Raw genomic sequence first — 24,078 nt, 5'->3', positions numbered from 1 at the left:
GTCTTTGGATATTTGGGAAAATTAGGGGAATGGTATGTGATTGTGGTGAAGCAGCTGTTCTCGTTGTTGTAGACCGAATAGTTCAATGTTGATGATGAGGAGAAAAGGGGCTAGGTACGGACGACGAAGCCATTTATATACCTTTTGGCTTCCCTCTCACCAGATGCAGATCTTCATGAAGTCTTGCTGTTGCTGTTCATGACGTCCAGTCTTCTGGTGTGTCATTCGATCGACATTGTTGTTGTTGATGTCTCTCGGTTACGATGACAGTCGTCTCCACGCGGAACACATCATGACTTCCCGAACGTAGCATCTCCTTGCGCCGTAGGAGCTCCCCTCTAAGGCACAGGCGATCTTCCGTCGGAGAATTACCCAGCCACAGTGTTGTAAGGCGTGATTTGCCGGTTCGTACACTCAGGTTCGCTTCGACGCGCACGTCTTGAGGCTGACGCTGAGGCGGGCATCAAGCGAGGGATGGTCCTTGGTGTGGGGGCTGTCAGAAGATACGCAATGATCGACGCCGTAGCTGTGTCTTGCCGCAAGAAATACGTGAGCTAACGGAAACAGTTACTGATATGCGACGCTGATGGTCAAGACGTGGGGTCGAGAGCGAGGATGCGGCACAGCACTCAACTGGACTGGCCGGCTCGTATGCACAAGGTGCACCGACAGCTAAGCGATACGTTTTGATGATGAAAGTGTGAAATCATTGAATCGACGGAGCCATTACTTTGTAGCATGTTGAGCCCCTTTTTGGCATAATCATACAGGTTGGCTGTACTCCAGGCGAGACTGGTCTGGTGATCTTGTGGGTTTAATGGCGATAGACTCCATTCCACGGGCGTCTTCCGCAACATGCAGACAAGCGACTTCTCTTCCTGAAAGGAAGAGTGAAATTCTCCGAGTATGTTCTTAGACAAGTCGAGCTTCGTCTGTAACGCACGTGCAGTGGCGGCCACGAAGCAGCGCAAATGTGGAAGTGGGAGTGGGAGTGGAAGTCATATGATGTATCTTCCCATCTACGACAGCCTGTCCCACAATCACCATTATCTTGAATATTCTCATGGGTAGTCACTCTCTATAGAAAGCCAAAGGCGACTGGAAAGGAGGACTCAAAGACGGGGACATATGGCCAGTTCCGATTTCGGTCGTCCTTCACATGTATATTTAATCATGGTCCCAGCAACACATTTCCCATTGTTTGTGAGCATACGTTGTCACCTTGATAGTGCCCCCGCAGGCTTTCGGCATGTAACAACGTGATGATTCCTCGACTCGCCCACCTCGGCGGCCTGAAGGGGCAACCACTTCGCTGTGTACGAGCTGTGATTGGTCCTCGGCACTCACTAAGACAGACAGACCAACGACGGCTGGAGAATATATATTCCCAATGTGAGCCAACGACACAGGGCCAAGATCATCACACTTCATCTGCCCAGAAGACTACTGGACGCAGTACATCCACAAGATGGCGTGTCCCATCGATTCTGGCGCAGCGCTGCGGAAACGCATCGAGAAACCTCACATCTACGAGCCAGTAGCTGAGCCAAACGAGCTCAAGGGCGTCGTCATCGAAGGCATATACCTCATGGGTGGCCAATTCGCCATCCTGTGCCAGTTCGCTCACCCGGGGCTGGCAGAGGGTTCCTTCAAGCATTCCAACTTTGCCTACCGCATCATGAACCGCCTCAAGACAACAGCGCGCTTCCTGAACGCGGCCGTCTTTGGCACACGGGCGGAGCAAGAGGCAATCTTTGGCGTGATCCACGCCGCGCACAAGAACATCAAGGGCGAAGGGTACTATGCCGACGACCCCGAGCTGCACAAGTGGACGGCCGCGACGCTCTTTGTCGCCATCATCGTCGTCCACGAGGCCTTCTTTGGCAAAGTGTCGCGCGAGAGGCAGGAGGTGCTGTACAGGGAGAGCAGCGTGTACGGGACCTCGTTGCGGATGCCGCCCGAGATGTGGCCCGCCACTCTCGACGACTTCTGGGCCTACTGGCATCACAACATCAACACGCTCGAGGTCACCGACTGGGCGCGGAAGCTGGGGACGGATCTCCTGTGGCCCAAGGCCATGCCCCTCTGGGCGCTGCCCAACATACCCGTTGCCAGGCTGATGACCATCCACTGGCTCCCCGAGCGACTCCGGGAGGAATATGGCTTCAAGACAACCGCGCTCAGCACAGGCTTGTACTATTGCGTGTCGTACTATGTTGCGTTTTGGTATCCCATGCTGCCGAGAGCCGTGCGAGAATATCCCAGCCGATATTACATCCAGGATATGAAAAAGGCTGTGGAGAGGATCGAGCGGACGGGCACGTGGTACGAGCGAGGTAAGACGTGAGGAATGGCGGGCGAGGGCGGTGTTGCTGGGAGCTGGACTTGGCAGCGAAGCTCTGGCCGTATCGGACTTTATCCAACCGTGACCTGCTTCATGGCGAATGGCAGTACATGTACGATTGCTCAACTGTGAACCATGCGTGGTCACTGCACCTAGCACAAACGCATCATGGCTGGATAACAGAGTCATCGAGTCATAAATGGTTGGCCCTCTTGTGCTGTATAGGCGGACTGGTGGCACACGCCAGTTGGCACGCCAGGTTTTTTTGAGCTCTGGTGATGCCAAGTCCCCGCGAATCAAGTGCTAGCATTCGACAAGGCTCTAGACTTGCTCGCTTGATACGTGCAATTGCACACAGCCAAGTGCGAGAACAGCGATCGGCTGCTTACGCCTCCGACTGAAAGTCTGTATCGATGCAGACTCAGCCGCGTATTATCGGCCACTGCTCATCAAGGGTCCAGGCCGGGGCGGAACTAGAAAAGCCTGGTCGACCATCGTGGCGGATTGACTCCCACATTCCGGAAGGCTACTGCGTACGTAGTTCCTCGCAATCACGAGATACCTGATGTAGACTGTTGTCAATCGGTTCGCAGAAGACTGAACATTGAAATATCCCTCAGCGGCGTCAGCGCCAGATAGTTTCGGGCGTGAACAATACGCGGATCGTATCGAAGGCAATCAGCCCATGATGACGGGGGACACCATCTCAGAGTGCGAACCGCAACGTCTTCCGAGTCCAGACTTGTCTAGGCGTTCGTGGTGAAGCGAGCCACTGGGAATGGGAATTTTACTTGTATCCGTAGTAGCGTTCCATTTGCCGAAGCGGCACCGACCAAGACATCAATTGCATTCCAGTCGACCAGTACACCCATTTAACAAGTTGCACCACATGGCGGGGCAGGGCCAGTTAAATGCTGGGCCCTTGGAAGGAATAAACTTTTGACTCTTGAGGCAGACGGCATAATAATAATCTATTTTTGACAATCGACTGCAGCGGGGACGGGGAGAGGAGTAAAGATCTACAACAAATTGGCGATTGAGCCAATCGCGGATTCCATAGGAGCACTGCCACCTCCCGATCCCAAGCAGATAGGCAGCACGTGACCTTGCGAGATGAAACAGCGAGGGGCAGTGCATCACGGCAAAGAGAGGAGGCATATGCAAATCTCGCTCTGCGCGCGCAAAGCAGATGAGGCAGTTTTCCGCGGATTGATGATTCGGATACGGTGCCCTGGGCTGCGCGGGAGGATTCGCGGCCTCTACTAGTGAGTCGTCAGCATTGCAAAACGAAAGGGGAAGCCTTCGCAGCAGGACAGCAACTTGGAATTCGCGTGGACTTGTATCCAGTCCCCGACGTCGTCATACACGGTGTTAGGCGGCACTAACGGCACCAATGTAGCCAATGAGATAGCAGTCTGCCAATCCATAGCTGCCTGGTCTTGGGGCTGTTCAGCACCAAATATGCTGAAACAGGCCGTGTAGACGGTGTGTGATTGGTGCATTCTCACTTAGGCCCCTAAAACGTGCTCACTCCAGCGCATGGCGTCGCCGAAGCGGGTTGGAACTAGGCGCCGCAGCGTAGCGAAAAGCTTACGCGTCCTCTTACCACGCCCTGCTCATCCCTGTTCGCTTCCCGCAGAGACTCCGGATCGCCAAGGCTGCCATCCAAGTTGTGACCGTGCCTGCACAATTGCACAACAGCACTGCCCTCTCTCTGTGGCCGCCGACATCGTGTGTCCAGTCTTTCTGCTCTCCTTCCCTCATTCCTCCATTCTCCATCAACAACAACATCATCAACACACCCTACCCGAGTACGTATCTGAGACTGTACTGCAGAGCGCTCCGAGTCGAACATCAACAACCATCCTCCGAGCCCTGCCGACGCCCTTCATCTATCTAGTCGCCCTGGAGCAAGACCTACAACACAATGGCGGCTCCCAACCCGAATAACGTCGATATCGACGCGCTGCTCGACCTTACTGAGTACGATCGTCTACCCACCAACTCGTCTCTGTCGTCCTCGCCATCGTCAACATCGAAAAACAACTTTGCTAGCCCCGTTTCGGCGACCGTCACCACACCCAGCGTTCCCTCAACAAGTACACAGACCCTGAGTGGGCCGAGCCATAACTATGACATGTACCGCCAGCAGACCGGTTTCGTGCCAGGCGCGCTCGCCAACACCATGGCTGTGAACCAGACCAACAACACGGGCTACCAAGACTTCGGCAGCCTCGACTATCTGTCGAACATGACCCCCGAGGACGACATCTTCGACTTCAACACAGCGCCTTCGCAAAGCACAATGGCCGGGGCGTCGGATATGGACATGGAGTTTGACTCGCCTGCCGAGACCCAAAACTTCTTCAACACGATCAACCCCAGCAACATCGAGCAAGAGTTGTCGCCTACTTCCGTGGCCACACAGCCCAGCAACGTCGGGCGTCTCTGGCCCGGTGCTCACTCGCAAGCCGCGATGGCCAAGATCCAGGCTCAGCAGCGCCAGCAGCAGCAGCAGCAACAACACCAACAACACATGATGCAGCGTCAACATCAGCAGCAGCAGCAGCAGCAGCACATGCCGCAGCAACCCAAGGCGCGGAGCAAGAGCTCCCAGCCCACAGACCCTCTCGTCGAACAGAAGATCACCCAGCTGCTCAACTCTATGCGAGCCAAGCCGCCGTCCGCTGAGGATGATAAGAACTTCCCCATGGCCAACCTGCCCAGGACGAAGAAGGAGGAGGATGACATGGATGAGGACGAACGTCTGCTGGCTAGTGAGGAGGGTAAGAAGCTAAGCAGCAAGGAGCGTCGCCAGCTCCGCAACAAGGTGTCTGCTCGCGCATTCCGTTCGCGACGCAAGGGTAAGTTACGGTTTGAACCCTCGATCAAAGAGACCTGCTAACAAGTCTAGAATACATCACCCAGCTCGAGGCTGAGATTGCCGGCAAGGTCAACGAGAACGGTGACCTCCGTGCACAGAACCGCGCTCTGGTCGAAGAGAACAAGCGTCTCACCGACCTGACACGCATGCTCCTCGCATCGTCCTCTTTCTCCAACTTCCTCGACCACCTGAGTGCGAACCCGGCACAGGCACCAGGACCCCAGGTCAAGGTTGAGCCCCAGCAAGAACAGCAGCGTCAGTCGCTGCCGAAAGACACCAACCCCTATGGGTCCGTGGAGTCGCAGCAGCAGATTGGTATGGCCATGATCCCTGAGCAGACCATGGACTTTTCCATGCTGAGCCTCGACAACTCGTACAACTTCCAGCCGCAAGTGTTCGTTGTCGACACTCTTGAGATCCCGGCGCCCGTTGACGCCTCTGCCCTGTCCGGCAAGAGCACCAACTTTGCTGAGCCCCTGACCGACCTCGACGAGGAGAAGATGGAGGTTCCCGCCCTGGAGCGGCCTGTTGAGCGCCCTGAGCCCGTCGAGGGCAAGACCGCTCCTCGCGATGAGGACTTTGAGTCTGACCCTGAATACGCTCTGTACCACTCTGAGCCCGCCACAGCTACCGAAGCGTGGTCTGAGCTCGACACCGAAGGCCTGTCAAACGTTGACCTATTTGGAGGCATCGAAGCTGAGAAGGTTCTTGCACGCTATGAGTTGCTAGATGCTAGTGAGGAGGAGACGTCAGCGGCCATCTCGATGGCCCGAGTCCAACGGATCAGTGACAGCATTGAGAGCGTGGTCTCGAGGTTAGAGCTGCTGACCATGGACCTGTAGACGGTCTACCCTTCTTTCCCTGCATAAGCATTCTCTCTTTTGTCCTGGTGATGAGCATGCCAAGGCTTCAAGGCGAGCGGCGTTCTGGTACGATCTCAGCGGCTGCGATGGGGTGATTCTTGTTTTTCTCTTGTTCTCTTTTTTTTTTTTTTTGGCTTGCCACCGCGTACAGCGGTGATGTGACTGGACATGATGTGTCTGTACAGATAGATGGGATAGCCTGTGGGTTATGACCAGGAATTCATTACCAATTCTGAAACACCTCGTTGTATTAGTGTCATTGTGACGAGATGATCTTTCCATAAAAGGCCACGAGTAGTGATCATGTCCCTGCGTTTAGACAATCGAGAAGATCACTTCGTCAGCTCCCGTCCCCTCACCGTTCATCAGTCCATGGACATAGCACTCGCCGCCAAGCTCGTATGTTCCGTCCTGTCCGGGTCGCAACACAAAGGGCGTCTTGCCCCCGTCCAAGATGACAATCTCGTCCCCTTGTCTCAACGTGTCAGGGGCCAGCAGGTAGTACCCCTTTTCGGTGAGTCCAAACCGTCGATACCGTGTTACCAGCGTCGCTTCATGGCTCCATCTATAGGGGTCGCCGCCTGCTGCCATTCCCACCAGTTGCTCGCTCATCTTCGCTTCGAGACCAGCTTTGATCAGATATGCTGCCACATGAGCGAGATTCTCCTCAAGCGTGACGGTGCCCTTGGTACGGTTGATGCCCACGCATCCGTTGGCCAGTGTCTGCATCAGTGCGAACAACTTGCTCTCGCCTGTGAGATACTGGTCCTCTGTGTCGAGCGTGTCCCTTCCAGTCAGATCTTTCCAGAGGATCTCAAACGGGTCTTTCCTGTCTTTCAACGCCTCAGCATCGTCGCGGATCTGGAAAGCCTGGCCGAAGAACGTCCACCACGCTCTGGCTACGACATCGACCCTTCTACCCTTGATCTTCAACACATGGTCGTCGATCTCCAGGGACGGCAGGGTGTTGCCCGCTGCACGGTGGGGACACTCTGGTGAGCCGATGAGATGCAACGGCAGCACTCTCCAGTCTGGTACCCAAGACGGCACATTGAGCGGCTTCCTCCGGGAGCGATTCGTCCGATTCCTCGCCAGGACCCCGTGCACTGCCGAAAGGACGATGAGTGTCTTTGCGCCCTCCAGCCCACGCCGCGCGACATCGGTGAAGACGTGATCAATGGTCCTGTTATAGTCCACTTCGATGGCCTTCAACCCTGCTGTGCCGACCTTGCGCGAGAAATGGCCGAGGAATGCATAGACGTGGTCTCGCGGGTCCTTTGTGCGCAGGTGGCGTGCACGATGGAGCTCATAAATGAAGCTTCCGCGGTTGTAGTCTTCTCCATACGGCGTGGCGGGCTCGACGAAGCGTGCGTCCAGGTAGCGGATGTTGGGCGTGAAAATGGAGAAGCGAGTGCGCAGGAGATGGTAGGACGTGTTGAGCACGTCGGCCACGCGGGAGAGGAGGGCCCAGGGTATGGTCACATGAGGACCCCAATGGAGGGTGGAAGGAGTGGACGTGCCAATCTCCTGGACGATCCATATTCGAGTAAACTTGCAAGATATTAGTATGACAGCAACAGATTGCGCACAAGATACGAGTCATACCCACGGCTGCTGTGTGAGTTTCGAGAGGGGTACCCAGCGCGCGGCATCTCGATGTCCCAATTCAAGTGAATGCTTTCTCTTGAAAGTTGCATGGCGTGTTTCGTCACGGAAGACTTGGTCGAGGTGGAGGATCATATCCTTTGCCTCCTGTGCGTGGCCATGTTCGTCGCTCCCAAGCCACACGAGGACATGGCTGGCCGACTGATATATGACATCCATCAGTCTGACCTGCTGACCTCTTTCCGTGATGTCATCTTGGTTGATGCAAACTTGGTCAGCCCAGAGTCTCCGGGTCTCGTCGCGAGGACGCAGTCGCACGAGAGCGTCGTGGATGCTCTGCGTTAGGGGAAGAGTACCCGACTTCCCGGTCTGCGCGTCTGTCAGGTGGAGAGCTGAGCATCGCGTGTCACTGCCCCAGACGTATGAGATGGCCTCGTATGGCTGGGAGGTGGGAAGCAGCTCGTGGGTGAGAGTTCCGACAAGTGGTTCAGATGGTGCCCCTGAATGCAGGGTCAGGACGCGGATGGTTGATGTGGCTGGCAAACTGGCATAGGGGAATGTGTTCTCAGGGGGCGACTGGGGCGCTTGAGACCCCTTGAAGTCCATCTAACCGTTCGAGAGGAAGCTTTGAGTTGAGCTGTTTGATATATCTGGCGAGTAAGCTTCGAATCATCTAATCCTGGCCGACAGCAATTGCGCGTCCGTGCCATCGGGTAGGTCAAATGAGCTTGCCGCACTGGTGAGAGGAACCGTCACATTGGACCCCGCTATCACCAACTCAGGCTGTGACCCCGAATCCCGGCGATCTTGAAGGAGGGGCAACTGTAAACAACGACCGGAACTTTTATAAGGTTGTTCCACCAGGTTACCCATAGCAGATCATACTAAGGTAACAATTAGACTACTATCCCTCTACTCCGACTTAAGTCAGTATCAGCTAAGTAGATAGGCCCTGAGCGAAGGTTGGTATCCGTACAAAAGGTCATTAACTTCATCGATCAGCAATCGACCCCGCCCTTCATCTGCAGCACGTGTGCGTGACTTCTGTGGCCAGCAGCAAGCGAGGCCCAGTATATCGTCGAGCCAAGAACGACCATGCATCGTTAGCAGCGTGCGATTCCGCGTATTGTGGCGATGGGGAGTCTTTCCTCGAGCCTGCGCTCTTCCTCTCTACCCCCATTCTTCGTCAGCTCGATCAACCATGGCCCTCGTCAAGGCGATCATCGCAGCGGCCGCTTTGTCCACCTTGGGCGCTGCCCAGACGGACGATGAGGGCATCACCGTCTACGCTGCAGCGGCGTACGTTGTGCATGGCGACAAGACACCTAGTCTCGGCTCCCTGCACGAGACTCTGACGCCACTTGGGGCACAGCAGCTCTATCGCCAGGGCAGCGCCTTTCGCAATCGCTACACAAACGGCACATCTGCCATCGTGGGGCTAGAGAAGGATTACATCGACAATCAGCAGGTCGACGCTCTTGTAGCTGATGACGAGTGGGTTGCTGCGGGTGCCCTCGCCTTCTTCCAGGGATTATATCCACCCAACAAGGAAGGGTTTATCGGTGGCCAGGATCTGGGAAACAATCTGGTCAGCAATGGCAGCGACAGCGTAGGCTGGCCCTTGGACGGGTATCAGTATCCTCTTTTGCAGACACTGTCCTCGAACGACAGCGCGTCTCCCGCGTAAGTATACGTACAGCTCAGCCGATGCGACTCCGCCAGAAGACTGACTTTGAAGTGTACGAGGATCGAGCGACTGCGACACTTGGGAGGAGAAGACAGACAAGCTAAAGGACAGCTCAGATATCAAGCAGCTCACCACGAAATCGGCCTCCTTCTACAAAGACCTCTTCTCCTCGGGGCCGCTCAAAGGCACAGTCAAGGACGACTATGCCACCTTATGGAACGCCGTGGAACTTTACGAGCTCGTGTCTTACATGTACACTCACAATCAGACCGTCCACGACAACCTCGACAACGCGAACGAGACCATCTCGCAACTCGAGGACTATGCCTTCTCTCTAGCTCAGGCGAAGAACCAAGATCCCGATGACGAGGACGAGGAGGCCAAGGCTCTGTTCAACATTGCTGGACGCACGCTCGCGACGGAAGTCGCCAGTCAGCTACAGCGCAATCTCGGGTCGCAGGGAGATCTCGCCAAACTCAGTGTCCTCTTCGGTTCCTACGAGCCACTCATGGCCTTTCTTTCGGTAGCCAACGTGTTGACTAGGGAGAACACCCTCTCCGGTCCTTTCACGACTCTACCCAAGCCAGGCGCTGCCATGATCTTCGAGCTCATCGGCGACACCCCTGACGATTCCTCTAAGATGCCAGACGCAACTGATCTGCGTATCCGTTACTTGTATCGCGCGAACGCGGATGAGGACGAGGCAGTCCAGGGCTTTTCGCTCTTTGGATCAGGATATGGGGGCAAGAGCATCCCTTACACTGCGTTTGAACGCGAGATGAACGACAAAGGCGCCACGACGGAGGACTGGTGCAATATATGCAACAGCAGCACTCCTTTCTGCCTCAGCAAGTCTTCGGATGATGATGCAGGCGAGGACGACGAAGCGGCATCGGATCTCCTGGGCTCCAACTCGAGAATTCATCCCGCCCTAGCTGGTCTCATCGGCGCCGTCGTCATGGGCGCCATCCTCGGGATTGCTGGATTTTTACTCTTCGCCATCGGAGGCTTCCGGGTTCGTCGTGCCAGCGAGAGTGAGAGAAGCACCAGTGGCTTTCGAGGTGAGCCCGACAAGGACGTTGCTGTCGGAGCGAGGGGCGTAAGCCAAGAACGCATCGGCAGCTGGGAGATGAGGGGCGGTCGCAAGGAAGGAGGCGCGGAGAGCGTGAGGGATGTCGACGACGGGGGTAGCGTCTTTGGGGCAACTGTGACTAGGCCGAAGGACGTGGTCTGATAGATGTTGCTTGGAGCAGCGCAAAAATGAATAGTGTGACGCCGTCGCAGAATATAGACACAATGCTCGATGCCGGTGCTTAGAGAATACCATCCCGTTCCTGTTATTACCAAAGAGCGGTCGTCGCGTGCATGCCCAGGCTTGTGGATGATGCGCTACCTCTCGTGAGAAGATCGTTGGATTGGACGGGGTGATAAATATCCTCCATATCGCCAAGAGGGGCATGCTGAAGAGATTCATATTAATCCGGGACACAACAGCGTGCGATGGCTGGGGAGGGGACGCTCGGTCACTCAAGTCAGTTGTTGGTGAGGTGCATCAATGGTGAGGTGAATTCAAGAGTAACTGGGGGAACCGAGTGTGGACGTGACCCAAACACTACCAAACATGGACGAGCAATATGAAAAGCAATCTCTTCTTCACAGTCGAGGCAAGCCTCAGCTACAATGAAAAGAAAAAACACCTGTCAGACGTCCATCGATGCCCGCCCAGCCCGCGCGCCCAAGGGCAAGACCGCAGACCGGGTTGAGATCATCAAGTGCGGTCGCAAGAGCAACCATTCCATCTCTATACAGCAGACCGTCCCGAAGGCCAGTCGTGCCGCCATCCTTGCGGACAGTGCGAGAGGACCAGAGTTCTTCACTCTAGGGCATCGAGGATATGTCTCATCAACCAGGGTGGGTTCTGTAGCTTCTTTGGGAAACACAGAAGGAGTCGTATACTATAGAAATGATTCTCCTGAAGAAGTCGTTAGCAAATGGTTGTCATGGTGCTGGCAGCTTGCGCGGGAGGCAGAGCTGAGTAGGTGGGGGGAGGCATACTGAAGTATTGTCGACATGAGAAGAAAAGAAAAAAGAAGAGGAAAGGTTGCGACCAAGCGGTGTTTTTATACATCGCCCTGGACCCCTGTGGGGCTCACAATCAGTGCGCTGACCGCCCGAAAGTTTGGTGGCAGAATGCCTCACCGCCAAAATTTTCGATGGCAGAATGGGCCCAAGGTCCGTGCTACGAGGTTGGGCTTGTGTGAATCCCTGGAAATTCAGGCAGGAATTCACGCTGAATTTTCTGACGATAGCATCTACAGGCAGAGTTTGCAGAGCAAGACAGGTTTGACATTTCGAGACGGGCGCGAGTGTGAACAAAGCGCGCCGTACTAGGAGGGCTCTTGGAGCATCACCGGGAGCGTTCACGGGAGCAGCGCACAGATTTGGGGAAGCGTGGTTGAACCTCACCAACCGCTTGACGTGACTTCACTGGAAGTTTCTTCACGGGGATGCTCCTACTCAGGTGGATTATATGTGATCTGTTTGATTTGCCTTTCAAGCTATCTTTAGAGCTTGGGCGATCCAAAGTAACTGGCGCGTAAAGTTTGTCCTGTGTTTGGCAGTCATGTGAGAAAAGCTTGCGCATCACCAAGTGCATCTGTCACTTCACAGGCATGACCACGACACGCCAGAAGGCATGCATGGCATCTTCGTATGCGAAGAAGCACCAGATACTACTAATTACGCCGCCTCTCTAACATCAAGTACGTTACACGCCATCTGTCGACTACAATCAGTGGACAATGCCAGCATGTTCGTAACTACAGGGTAGCTTACTCTTTGACTCGAGAAAAGCTACGCATCCTCGACATAGAGATTGGCCTCTTTGATCCACCACTGAACACCCTCCCCTACCAGCTCTCCAACGTCTTCTCCCTGACGGACCTTCTCTCTGACCCTCGAGCTGCTCACCGCACCACCGACGCCTTCAACGAGCTCAACCTCCAGTCTCTGCCACGGCTCCAGTCCCTCCCAGAAAGCATGCTGCTCCTCCTTCCCGCCCCATTTCCCGCCCGTCCGTAGCGTGACCCGCAAGCTCGCCTTGGCCAAAAATGGCTTGATGACCGAGTCCATGCTTCCCTCAGGATAATACTTGGCGTCAAAGACGCGAATGAGCGTGTCGTAACCCACAAGAAAGACCTGCTTCATGCCGGCATAGGTTTCCTCAATGGCCGACGCCTTGTCGGGGAAATACGGCTTCGTCGTGACGCCAATGTCCACGCCCTCCACGTCGGCCTCGTCCAGGATCCCGTGACCAAAGCTCTCCATCATGGCCAGGCGTGTCGGGAACGACGCCGGCGCGGGCGCCTTGTCTGCATTCTGCACGGCGAGGAGCAGCAGGACCCTCGGCCTCGCCACGCTCGACGAACGCACGGCAGCGTGAATCATCTCGGCGTGCGCTACCGTGGGTGGGTTGAAGCTCGAGTCCAGCACGATGAGCTGTCGCGGGGCGGACCCGGTGACAGCGCCATGAGGCAAGCTTCGCAGCATGCGAAATCCGCTGGACGATGCCTTGAACGCTGTCAGGCCCTTTGTGAAGAAGTCAATGACGGACCGCGCATCAATCGCTGCGGGAGGCATGATGCTCAATGGCTGGTGTTTCAAGGATGAACGATCGAGACACATTTGCGAATGTGGGGTTTCCAGTCTTTGCTACTTATTGATGGCTCGTACGTACATTAATCACATTGTGGTATTCTCAATCCGCTTTAGACTCGACATCCATCACGCCCCTAGAAAACCACTCGGCCACAGTCGCAAATCGATCATCACTCCCATCCAGATCGCCCTTGAAAAGCTCGTGTCTTTCCGCCCGGGCGCGCTGTCCCTCGCGCATCTTGCGGATCACGTCGTTCTCGCCAGCACACTTGGGACACTCGGCGCGGTCATCCTCGCCGCCGCGCAGACAGCGCTGGTGGAAGCTGTGTTTGCAGAGGAAATGCACCGCCGGCAAGTCCAAGCCTTGCCCACAGTCAGAGCAGCGGGTCGCTTGGAAGACGGCGGGTTTCGAACCGAGGTCGCTGAGCTCCGCTCGTCGTTTCTCCGTGTCCGTGCGCAAGTTGTTGATCCGCTGCTTGTTGGAGGAAATTTCCTTTCGCTCACGGGTGATGGTCTCGTTGAGGTAGGGCTTGATCATGCCCATGGTAGCCACGCCACCCCCGGAGGACTGTCCCACCAAGGTCTGGATCACCTGCAAAGGTGCCATCAGCCCATCCTTGTCGATCTTGGACAGCACGGCGGCGAGCTCCTCTCGACCGGCTTCCTCCAGTATGCTCGGGTCCGACGTCAGATACGCCAGCGCTGCCGGGTACAATTGCGGCTCTTCGGGACCGTACTTCTTGAGCGCCTTCAGCGCGCCTGCTGTGTCCTTGGCGGAGGTATACGATCGGAAAATGTCCGAAAGAAGCCCTGCCTGCTCCTTGACGAGCACTGTGCCGTCTCGGAAGTTCGATAAATGCGACAGCAAGAGGACGTTGGAGCTCTCCATTGGCACGTGGTCGCCCTCGATGAGCTTCTTCGCTTGCGCCTCCCAATCCTCGCGGTGACTCTGTCCCTTCTTCTGACTTGATTTGTAGAGATACATCTCGAACAACGTGGTATATAGATCGGTGCGATCGGCCGCCTTCAGGTCCTTCTCTTCCAGGCATGCTTCCAGAAAGACAATAAACTCGTCTGGGTGATCGATAAACGACGAAAAGGCGGTTCGAGGTGCAGGCGGCGTGTACTTGGGCGCTGGGAAGTTATCCTCATCCAAAACGATGGTGCCATCACTGAGCGTCGGCCTCCCGTTGGTCGGTGTGCCGTTGCCGGAAGACACTGACGTTGCATTCATATAAGGCAGCGGTAGCAGATGCGATATATTGGATACCGCGTTTGCGGCACCCGCCGCGAAACCGCTGCCTTGCTGGGAATCATCGTCGACTGTCGGCAGCGCGGTACGCTTCGGCTTGTACTTGCCGGTATAGTATTCCACAAACAGCTTCGTCGCCTCTTGCGGACAGTTCTCGATGAAGACGCGCGCATACTTCTGCATCGACGGATACGCCACCTCTGGGTCTTGATGCCAGATAAAGTCCACGGCTTCAGCGTAGTTCTTGGAGTCCTCGACCAGAATGTCCACCACCAGGTCAATCTCCCCGTGTTTCCGCGCAAGGTACGCCGCCTGGTCGTAGTAACCGCCCTGCCGACACATGGCAATCGCCGTGTCCAGGTCGAATTTGAGATCGCCTGGCGATTTGATGAACTTCTCCAACTTGTCAATGTCCTTGAGCTTGGCATAGCAATTTAATAATAACGTTGTATGATCGGCCGTCGCTTTCCGATGCTCATGAAGTTGCTCCAGATATAGGATGAGATTGTGTATCTGCTGACTGTCGAGGAACTGCCCACTGTTAGCAGTGCCCAGGCTTGATGTACCTCACACCTACCTTTCTGATCACCTGTGACGGCTCTGTAGCGTCGATGGCACGGATATACTGCACCATGGAGCCATCATAGTCGCCTTTTTGGTATAAGTGATCGCCGAATTTCTGGAAAATAAGGCTTTGTTGGTCGGCATCCAGACCCGAGTTGCTGGCGAGTTCGATAGCGAGAGGGAACATATTGCGCTGGTAGAGCATCTCCAAGCGTTGTTGGAGCGTCTTCTCATGGTAACGATAGACCTGGGTAACGTTAGCCCTTGCCACTGTTTCCCTCTGGGTTCACATACTTTGCCATCCTCGCTCATGGTGTACAAATCACCCCAGACCTCAAAGATATAGCGCACCGGCGAGATGAGAGTCTCTGTGTGTGCAATGATCCTCAAATCCGGCTCCAAAAGCACAAAGGTGGACGCGTGGAGGAATGCATCGCCAGCTCCTCCACCAAACCTCATCCGCATCGACTCCGGGTCTCGTCCACTGTTATTAGGAGGACACGACAGCGCAGCGTACTCCTTGAACATGGTAATGGACTTTTTCGGCGACTCGTACGCTTTCGGTGGGCCCCGCCCCTCGAGGTTATATGTGTATATCGCGTCGTCCCTCGCTACCACAACGTCGCCCGTTCGTCTGTCGACCGTCATGCAACCCCAGCCGCACCCACTGTCCTCGACCGTCTTAGGGGGCAGGCCTTGGCCCCTCCTCGTGATGCCAACCTTGAGGATCCTCGAAGTCGTTGAGACGAAGAGCGTCGTCGCCAGCTGGTCGTCCATCGAGAGCTGCACCCCTGTCACAGGCTCCTCCGACTCAAAGACGACCCGCTGCTTCGTCCCTAGGTCGTGTATCAAGTCACCGCGGATCAGCGTAACCGACCCATTGGCGAACCCGACCGCAATCTGCTTCAAGTCGTCCATCGCCACGAATGCCGAGATGGGAAACTGCCGCCTCGCGTTGCTGACGCTCACCGTACTCAGACATGTCGGCATCTCCGTCTTCTTCACGAGCTTGTCCAGCGCCCAGACCTTGAGCACCGGATCAGCGCTCGTCTCTTCCGCGACTGTCACCAGCAGGCTCGTCCCCTCCACCTGACGCATGTGGGTGATGCGGCCCGCATCGTGCGCCTGGAATCGACGGATCACCTTCCAGCTCTTGCCGATAATGTTCACAAGGCCATCTTGGGTGCCGAGGAAGAGGCTGTCGGACCCGGCGCAGAGGCTGGAGATGTCGCTGCTTTCGAGGAGGCATTGGGTGTCGGGGTCGGCGAGGGCGATTTGGGCGACGTCGAAGAAGTCAAAGGACTTCCACTGCGAGATGTCAGTAGACTAGAGTCTTGCGCATGCAATACACTTACCGAAATGGCCATGTTGGCGGAACATGGATAGCAGGGGCTATGGTTGACGCGTGGTTGGCGGAGTCGAGATGCTGGAGCTGGAGCTGGAGCCTGGAGGTTCACGCCAGCGATGACGCTGGTAAAGTGGGTCCTCCCATGACAGCTATCACGACCAAAGAGAATAACATCTGGAACAGCCAATGCAACTTAGGCGGTTGTCGAAATATATATTAGAGTGCCGCGCTAATACTAGCAGGTAGGAGGGTATCTATCGTGAGGCTTGAACCCCCATGGTTCTCTGTCATTGCACCCAGGAGCCCCAATAAACCAAATCCGTATCGCCATGCCTTAAACCGAAAATCAAACAACGTGTGCTCATTCCTCCTTTTCCTCCTTCATAGTGGACGCGATATCATCCTTCTCTGCGGGAACCCCCGCCAGAGGGCTGTTGGGTCCGGCGCTGATTGCGCCCATACTCTCCGTCCTCGTGTGCCCAGGTCGCACACTCCGGACACTCGCGCCGTCGGCTTGCTTGGCGTAGTAGCTGTTGCGATCGCCCGACACGGCGGGCGGCACACCTGTGAAGGAGTAGATGCTGTTGCGCTCCGCATTGATGCGCGGCGTGTTGCCATACAAGGCGCTTGCATTCCCGTGACTGGATGGTTCCACATTGCCGCTCAAAACGCTCAATGGCAGGCTCTCGCGGCTTCCTCCCCACACAGAGGATGGCGCAAGGGCACGAACCGACGCGTCCGTGTCCATGGAACGCCGGCGACGACGTTTGCTCGAAGACGCAAGTGTCAGTATGGATGCATTGTCCGTCAGCAAGCCATGCGCCGTGGCGGCTGAGTACGTGTTCGGTTGGCCGGTCGGCGCGAGATGCGGTGGGATGGCGGATGCAGGCGAGTTTGTTGGGAATGGCTGACTGAACTGAATAGCCTGGGGATTACTTTGCTGCGGCACTGTCCCGCTAGTACCGCCATTGGGCGCCACAGATTGGATGGTCGTGAGTGTTGTCGCCATGGACCGTACTGATGGTGCTGGGCTGGAAAACGTGCTGTCGCCACCTCGTCTGGACTCCAAGCCACCACCTGCCGTGTGATTCGTGCCTGTCACAGAGCTCGCGCCATGGCTCTGAGCACCGGAGTGAGGTGCCTCCTGTTCGGTCGAGGCTGTTCCCGTATGGCGTATTTCGATTTCCGGCGCGTCGGTGGTTTCCGCGGGTGCACCACTGGATCGCTCGACAGATGCGCGACTGCAGGTTCGAGGGCTGGCAAAGGAGGGCGCGCTCTCCTCGTTGGATTGCTGGTTGCTGACGAAACCTGACTCAGGGTAAGGGTTGTTGGTCTTTGTCTCCTTCTTCTTCTTGCCATGTCGCTTCGCGGGATCAGACGACTTGAAATTGGTGAGCCTCTTCACCCAGGTCGAGAACGGCTTTCGTCGATGACCATTGCGATCTAGCATGATTAGCGACGGGGCCAAGACGGACGATGGTAGGCAGTGCAAAGCCTACCGGGTGTCTGGGCTAATGTCTCTGCCGTAGCCATGATCTCGAGCAGTGAGTGAGGGCGCGCCAGGAGGAGGGGCGATCGCAGTCAAAGGAGGGTCGTAATAAACAGATCGCGAGGCGGGGAAGGCTGGAGAGGGTCCTGGGGAAGGTCGCCGTTGATCGCACTGCAAGACAATGCCTGGGACAAAATAATCTGGCAAGTAGAAGCCAGTCCGAAATGAGAAGCAAAATGGTAGACAGTGTGATGCATGGAAAGGTCATTGACCCTGGATGATGCTGCTGGCGCCTCTGCGGTGGTCTGGACCTTGGGCAAGGATCACGTGACTAGCCTCAGCCACATGCAACGTTTGATGCTGGCCAGGTCAATCAGCTCGAGCAGATCGACCGAGGTAGTCAAGGAAGCAGATTGTTCGAATAGAAGTCCAGAGCAGTGCATATGTTCTCCCATCAACCCCTTATTGTCAGTATTCCACGTGTGAGTTAAGTGCACAGGTGCTGCTCCGTACCTTAGTTCATGCGCCACGGCAGCTGCCAAGACTTGGGATCTTGGACCCTTCTCTCGGGACGTCATTCCGCAACACACTTGCACCATCTTACCCGCCGTAACCTCGATCCACCATGACGGCTCGGCCATGTCCATCAGGCAGCTCCCGGACGAAGTCGTGAAAAAGCTGCAGTCGTCTGCCAGCATTACGTCCTTGCGTCATGTCGCGATAGAATTGCTGAAGAACTCTCTGGATGCCGGGGCAACTAAAGTCAACATCACTGTTGATTACGCTAGGGGCAATTGCACAGTTGAGGACAACGGCCAAGGCATCCCACCGGGAGACTTCAAAGAGAATGGAGGTCTAGGACGGTCGCATTGTAAGGCGCCTAAAGGGATACTTGAACTGTACTGACCTCTGCAGGCACGTCCAAATACCCGCCTGACGAGACCATATATGGCAGACATGGGGATTTCCTATCCTCGTTGGCCACGCTGTCCCTTTTGTTGGTGTCCTCTAAACACAAGCAACATGAATTTTGCAACTCGATACTTCTGCACCAGTCAAGGTTGATCTCGCGATATCTCCCAGCCCCGACAGAGCACCATGTTCACGCCTTCGACTGGGGTACCCGTGTTGTTGCGCGGGATCTGTTCGGCTCGATGCCAGTGAGAGTGAAACAAAGGGGCTCCATGTCGAATGACCCTACTTTCGCTAGCAAGGAGTGGAGTCAACTTATCGACGATGTTGTCGCCGTGCTGCTCTCGTGGCATGGTACAATTTCACTGTTTCTGAAGGACGCCGCCTCAGGACGCGAGATCCACTTGAAGCAAGACAACACCACCGAACTTTCACTGCGCGCTCCAAGGCTTCTCTCACAAGCATTTATTGTTGACCAGGCGCTTTCCGGCACATGGATTCCCTTGTCAGCGTCCAGTGGCGACATTTCGGTCGAAGGCTGCGTATCAACTGAGCCAGTCGCGTCACGAAGTGCGCAATTCCTCAGCATTGGGATATGGCCTGTCTCGAACATACATGGCACCAATATTCTGTACGAAGAGATCAACAAGATATTCTCGAATTCTAACTTTGGCGTGGTGGAGGACTCATCCAGCAAGGTTCGAAAAGGAGTCGAACGTTGGCCAGCGTTCTACTTCCAGGTGCAGATCCGTCATTCTTTAGATACAGAGAGTATACAGCAGATTCTCGACAACCGGACCGACAAGCTTAAGCACATACTGGATGCGATCAAGGCTGTTTGCTATGGCTTCTTGAAGAAACACCACTATCAGCCAAAGAAGATTCAATTGCGGGACAGAGAGGCTGCAGCTAGGAAGCGACCTCGGTTGACCGCGGAGAGCCGGTGTCGATCCACGTCACTAAGTCAGAGGCAAAGCCCTTTCGACGGGTGGCAACGTATTAAGGTCGGTCACGCTACGGCCCTGCGCTCAAAGACGGTGTCACCTCATGTCTTTGCAGAGACTTTAAGGCCGAGGAAGGAACGGTGGGTTGATGCAGATGGCCAGCTGTTGCGTCAGCCATTTGATGACCCAGATGTTGATCATAGGCCTACGCCTGAGCCATCACCAGCGCCTGTCAGCTTTCGAGCAAGGAACTCTCCATCCCGCACTGCTGTTGATCACGCCACAAGCTGCTCAGCCTCTTTAGCCAAGAGGTCAAAGCCTGAACCTACTCCTTGGCTGAAGGGATTGCTCTCTACATGGACCAACCCGGTCTTTGCGACTGTCCCTTCTGCGATCCCTCGCACCTACAATGACGATGCTATTGGAGACCGTACCGGCACGGGCTTCACTCAATTCGCCCATGATACCGATGATTGTGGAATCATGTTTGAGTCAGGGTCTTTGAGTTTATCTGGCTCCATATCGAAGGCTGCGTTGGAACAAGCTGAAGTAATATCACAGGTGGACCGCAAGTTCATTCTCGTCAAGTTGACGCTGGAAACAAAGTCCCGAGATTCGTCCTCCTCCTTGGTCATGATAGACCAGCACGCCGCGGACGAGCGTTACAAGCTCGAAGAACTACTAGCTACGTACTTTCACCACGATGCCCATGGCGACCTTACTGTAACGACCGAGCCTCTAGACTCACCTATTCACTTCGAGGTTGGCCATCTAGAAGGCGAGTTGCTGCAAAGATTCCGCCACCACTTCCGCACATGGGGCATTGATCTAGAGGTCCGCAACGATGGAGGGAAAAAGGACGAAAGTGTGATCCAGGTCACGAGCCTCCCTCCCAGTATTCTCGAGCGCTGTCGTCTTGAACCACGCCTGCTGATCAACCTGATCCGTACCGAAGCGTGGAACTTGGCCGAGACGCGGCAGGCCCCTCTGCCGCCCTCTCGTGCTTCGGAGGGATCTACACATCCATGGGCGGTGTACATGAGTCGTTGCCCCCGAGGGATCTTGGAAATGCTCCACTCCCGCGCGTGCCGCAGTGCCATCATGTTCAATGACGCTCTCACCATTGATGAATGCAGGGCTCTGGTGAGGCGGGTAGCGCGGTGTGCGTACCCGTTTCAATGCGCTCATGGGAGACCAAGTATGGCCCCTCTGCTTGACATGGGAATGGGACAGAACGCGGGTGGGAGTCTAGCCGCCGAGCAAGTGGGCATGGATTTGAAGGAATGGACGGAAGACTAGGCAGTTGGTAATGATACCCGGCATGTGGCCAGCAATGTCAGTAACTATACTCCGGAAAGCCTTCACTGGGTCAACGCCTGTGTACCAAAGTCGGCTGCCATGCACAAGAGACTCGGTAACGCATGTAGTATTCGCCCTACGGGCCAAAGATAGAAAGACAAAATGCCACTTGGGTATATACAAACATCTGGTGGGTCGAATGATCAACACTCTTCCCTCACATTATAACCGGCCCTGGGCTTCGAGGTCTTGCTTCTTCCGCTCTTGTGCGATGCGGCGTCGTGCAGCCTCCTCTTCCTCGCTCATCTTGACCCATTCCTTGATTTCACGATCCCAGCGGTGCCTAAAAAGACAGGGTTAGTCAGACTGTTTCGCACATGGGCGTTCTTGGAAGTGAAGATGGACGTACCCTTCCCATTCCTCGGCGACGAGACTCTTATCTCCATATTCGTCCGAGAGGATCTTCTGGAAGCTGTAGGGGATCTTGGCCTTAACGCCCTCAAACGTCGAGACGTACATGGGCCAGAGATCCTGGGTCCCATAGCGATGCTTGTTCTTGCAGCTCCACTGGCCAGGCCTGTCCTCCTCACGCTCCCGCAGTCCGGTGATGTCGATGAACATGCCGTTCTCCATGTCGATCCAGCGCGCATCGATAATGTTCATACCATCGCCGCGAGTGATCTCGGCGTGGTGGGGGTTGACGTCGAGCAGGTACCGCTTCTGTCTCACTTCGCCGGTGCTGTCGTCCGTCGCGTTGTATTCGTGCTCCGTCCGGTTCAGGTTGTCACCGAGCCACTGCATCGTCGTGTAGGAGATCTGCATGTCGAGGTCGTAGTCCCACGGCATGATCTGGCCGTTCCACCACCAGCCGAGCAAGGTGCCGTGGGCAAGCCACGTCTCCGCGCCGTGCTCGGCAAAGGTGGTCAGGTACGAGCGGGCAAGGTCCCTGAGCACGACCCGGTGCTCGGCATAGGGTACCTCGTCCTGGAAGTAGCGGGCATCGTAGTGGGCGCGCGCCAAGGAGCCGCCCGGTTCGTGAAAGTACTTTGGTGTCTTTGGTTTCTTCTTCTTCTCTTCTTCTCTGGTTTGCAGAGTCGCCAGCGAAGCGTGGTCGTCGGCGACGGACCCGGCCGCCGTATGCGACGAGACGTCTTGCACGGGTCGAGGGGAAGCGACGGCGCCTAGGGCAAGAAGCGATGCGAGAAGGACATGGCGTAGCGTCGCCATCGTCGATGGTGGGAGAGAGAGGGCGTGCGCAATGCGTTCTGGGCCGGATCGATCGTATTTCGAGGAGGATGCGTCTGTAATGGCCGAGGTGCTACTTTCCGACACACGCGTGTCCTTCAGGGGTTTATGGAAAACTGCAAATGCTCAAGGACAAAGGAAGCAACGGTGATGAGGATGCTGGCGCTGATGCTGATGCGATATTAGGATGGGATGCACCGAACAAAGGACTAGGACAGTGATTGCGGAGAGAGAATGGGAAGCCAAGAAGCCGGGAGGCTGAGAGGTGATTGACTGGAGAGCAGGATGTCCCTGTCAGCTTGTTCACCGTGTGGAATGCCAACTGTTGCAGGATCCCAGGCACATGGCACTGGCAGAGATTGAAGTGGGTAAGCTATAGGGGGCCCCACGTTAGCTGAAGCCTGAGCGAGCATTGATGGCAATCATTTCTTAGGCGCTTGCATGGCAATCCTTTTTGCCCCCGTTCGCTCGCTATCCCACGCTCGACTAACTATTATTGAATTCCCTGCATACATTCATGCCTTTGCCCAAAGGTAAGGCACAGGTGATTTAGACTTTAGATAAGCTGTCGCACTCTCAAGATCAATGGCGGCCTGTCCGCAGCGGCCTTGGTGGTACGTAACGCCACGCGGCGCCATTGGATCGATCGCGCAGCCACCAAGCTCGTCTGGGAAGGGTGTCGCGTGCCTACGAGGGGCGCAGCGTAGCACTAACAGATGTGTGTACTATAAGCTCTAGAGCCTGTTAGTAGGACAGGTGACGTGACCATGGGGTGTATTTCCCCCACATTCTTCCCGACGGACGTCTCAGGCTCACGCGAGCGACCAAACTTAATTGCGGTAGACTCTCGCACCGATCATCATCGGGGATTTTTTGGAATGCTATCACGAGAGTACGTATCAATCTTCAACAGACACTTGCTGGTTCCCAGGTGCGCATTTCACGTCGCGTCGAAATGCCTAGAGTTCCGGGAGCCTCACGCGTGAGTGCGACATTGACGCCGCAATGACACGACATCACGTCTGCTCACGACAGATCATCATGATTACATGGATAATTGCACCTACGAAACCCATCTCTGAGCTGCCACGTATCCTGCCTTGATGACTGAGCCTGTAGCACAGGGTTACTATTCGTCATGAGCAGCTTCAACCGATGCATCCTGTGGGCTACAAATGCAGACGTCTTAGACTCACGCGATTTTTGTCTCGGGGCACTTCCCGCGCTCCTACGTGTTGATGAAACCTTTTGACACCAAACATCAAAGAGAGGATTGAGGGCGCATTCAGATCTCTTTTCTCCACGTCTTTTGGTCGCGTCCGTTGATTGCCTGTCATGACGATTATTGGCTCTGGGCACCCGATACGTTCCTTGGACCTTGACTGCACTACGATCCCAGACAACGCGCAGAGTCCCATGCCAATACAATGGCCTCTGTCTTCGATCTGCGTATTGTCTGGTTTGATGTGATGTGAGTTACAGACCGACCCGTGCTCCTGGGGTAGACTGCGCAAGGCCGCCAACTTGGCAAGCCGTACAAAGGCATCGAGACGGGTCGCAAGGCGCAGTGGTATGCGGCAGCGATTTCTAAGGTTGAAGCCGGGGGAGATCAGGAGCTTCACCTGGGACCGGGAAGAGACGACAATGCATTTCCCACTCAGTTAATCGCCCATGACGCAGAAGGACGATGCGAGGTGGAACGAACACGCCTCAGGCTGGGTTCCTTGGAGATTCATTCAACGGGGCCGGGAGTCCTGCTCTCGGTGACTCTCGGCCAGGGCTAATATCAAGTTCGCTTCTGCCAGGAAGGACAGGAGTTCCGTGGAACGGTCTGCGAGCGATCATATCGAATACTCGGGACCTTCCTATAGAAGGGGCCGCCGCATGATGCGCGAGTGTCCACGGGCCTCCCAGATGAATGCAAAAGAAAAAAAGAGCGAGGGCCACGACATTCAACATTATCACAGTCAAATCAAACACTGAAT

At 55.5% G+C, this 24,078-nt stretch overlaps 8 protein-coding genes across 8 annotated transcripts; 4 read left to right on the top strand and 4 right to left on the bottom strand.

Moving 5' to 3' along the window:
* Window positions 1–1,468: 1,468 nt before the first annotated feature.
* F5Z01DRAFT_618803 (uncharacterized protein) lies at window positions 1,469–2,347 on the top strand (the record flags this gene model as incomplete). Its single annotated transcript, XM_046261056.1, has 1 exon — window positions 1,469–2,347. One exon carries the CDS (start codon window positions 1,469–1,471, stop codon window positions 2,345–2,347), a length of 879 nt encoding a protein of 292 aa, XP_046120235.1.
* Window positions 2,348–4,271: 1,924 nt separating this feature from the next.
* Window positions 4,272–6,070, top strand: F5Z01DRAFT_680292 (uncharacterized protein; the record flags this gene model as incomplete). The annotated part of the gene is made up of 2 exons (XM_046265584.1): window positions 4,272–5,208; window positions 5,259–6,070. 2 exons carry the CDS (start codon window positions 4,272–4,274, stop codon window positions 6,068–6,070), a joined length of 1,749 nt encoding a protein of 582 aa, XP_046120234.1.
* A 276-nt stretch (window positions 6,071–6,346) lies between these two features.
* F5Z01DRAFT_649859 (heterokaryon incompatibility protein-domain-containing protein) lies at window positions 6,347–8,498 on the bottom strand. The gene is made up of 2 exons (XM_046263113.1): window positions 7,697–8,498; window positions 6,347–7,642 (listed from the first exon to the last, which is right to left on the bottom strand). Exons 1-2 carry the CDS (start codon window positions 8,300–8,302, stop codon window positions 6,407–6,409), a joined length of 1,842 nt encoding a protein of 613 aa, XP_046120233.1. The 5' UTR covers window positions 8,303–8,498; the 3' UTR covers window positions 6,347–6,406.
* On the top strand, window positions 8,499–10,867 carry F5Z01DRAFT_649857 (histidine phosphatase superfamily). Its single transcript, XM_046263112.1, has 3 exons — window positions 8,499–8,585; window positions 8,646–9,379; window positions 9,435–10,867. Exons 2-3 carry the CDS (start codon window positions 8,898–8,900, stop codon window positions 10,615–10,617), a joined length of 1,665 nt encoding a protein of 554 aa, XP_046120232.1. The 5' UTR covers window positions 8,499–8,585; window positions 8,646–8,897; the 3' UTR covers window positions 10,618–10,867.
* Window positions 10,868–12,236: 1,369 nt separating this feature from the next.
* On the bottom strand, window positions 12,237–13,022 carry F5Z01DRAFT_634628 (cytidylyltransferase family protein; the record flags this gene model as incomplete). The annotated part of the gene is made up of 1 exon (XM_046262076.1): window positions 12,237–13,022. One exon carries the CDS (start codon window positions 13,020–13,022, stop codon window positions 12,237–12,239), a length of 786 nt encoding a protein of 261 aa, XP_046120231.1.
* Window positions 13,023–13,140: 118 nt separating this feature from the next.
* Window positions 13,141–17,654, bottom strand: F5Z01DRAFT_634627 (uncharacterized protein; the record flags this gene model as incomplete). The annotated part of the gene is made up of 5 exons (XM_046262075.1): window positions 13,141–14,823; window positions 14,870–15,103; window positions 15,151–16,164; window positions 16,212–16,353; window positions 16,597–17,654. The coding sequence occupies 5 exons, from the start codon at window positions 17,652–17,654 to the stop codon at window positions 13,141–13,143; spliced, it is 4,131 nt and encodes a 1,376-aa protein (XP_046120230.1).
* A 339-nt stretch (window positions 17,655–17,993) lies between these two features.
* On the top strand, window positions 17,994–21,027 carry F5Z01DRAFT_504407 (uncharacterized protein). Its single transcript, XM_046260307.1, has 2 exons — window positions 17,994–18,564; window positions 18,609–21,027. The coding sequence occupies exons 1-2, from the start codon at window positions 18,333–18,335 to the stop codon at window positions 20,846–20,848; spliced, it is 2,472 nt and encodes an 823-aa protein (XP_046120229.1). The 5' UTR covers window positions 17,994–18,332; the 3' UTR covers window positions 20,849–21,027.
* Window positions 21,028–21,070: 43 nt separating this feature from the next.
* Window positions 21,071–22,075, bottom strand: F5Z01DRAFT_680286 (LicD family-domain-containing protein; the record flags this gene model as incomplete). Its single annotated transcript, XM_046265583.1, has 3 exons — window positions 21,071–21,191; window positions 21,258–21,929; window positions 21,975–22,075. 3 exons carry the CDS (start codon window positions 22,073–22,075, stop codon window positions 21,071–21,073), a joined length of 894 nt encoding a protein of 297 aa, XP_046120228.1.
* Window positions 22,076–24,078: the final 2,003 nt, after the last annotated feature.

This window comes from Emericellopsis atlantica (genome assembly GCF_019669845.1).
Source record: "Emericellopsis atlantica unplaced genomic scaffold F5Z01scaffold_7, whole genome shotgun sequence".
Taxonomy (NCBI): domain Eukaryota; kingdom Fungi; phylum Ascomycota; class Sordariomycetes; order Hypocreales; family Bionectriaceae; genus Emericellopsis; species Emericellopsis atlantica.
Note: the sequence above shows the minus strand (reverse complement) of the source record. Positions and strands in the feature narration are given on the sequence as shown.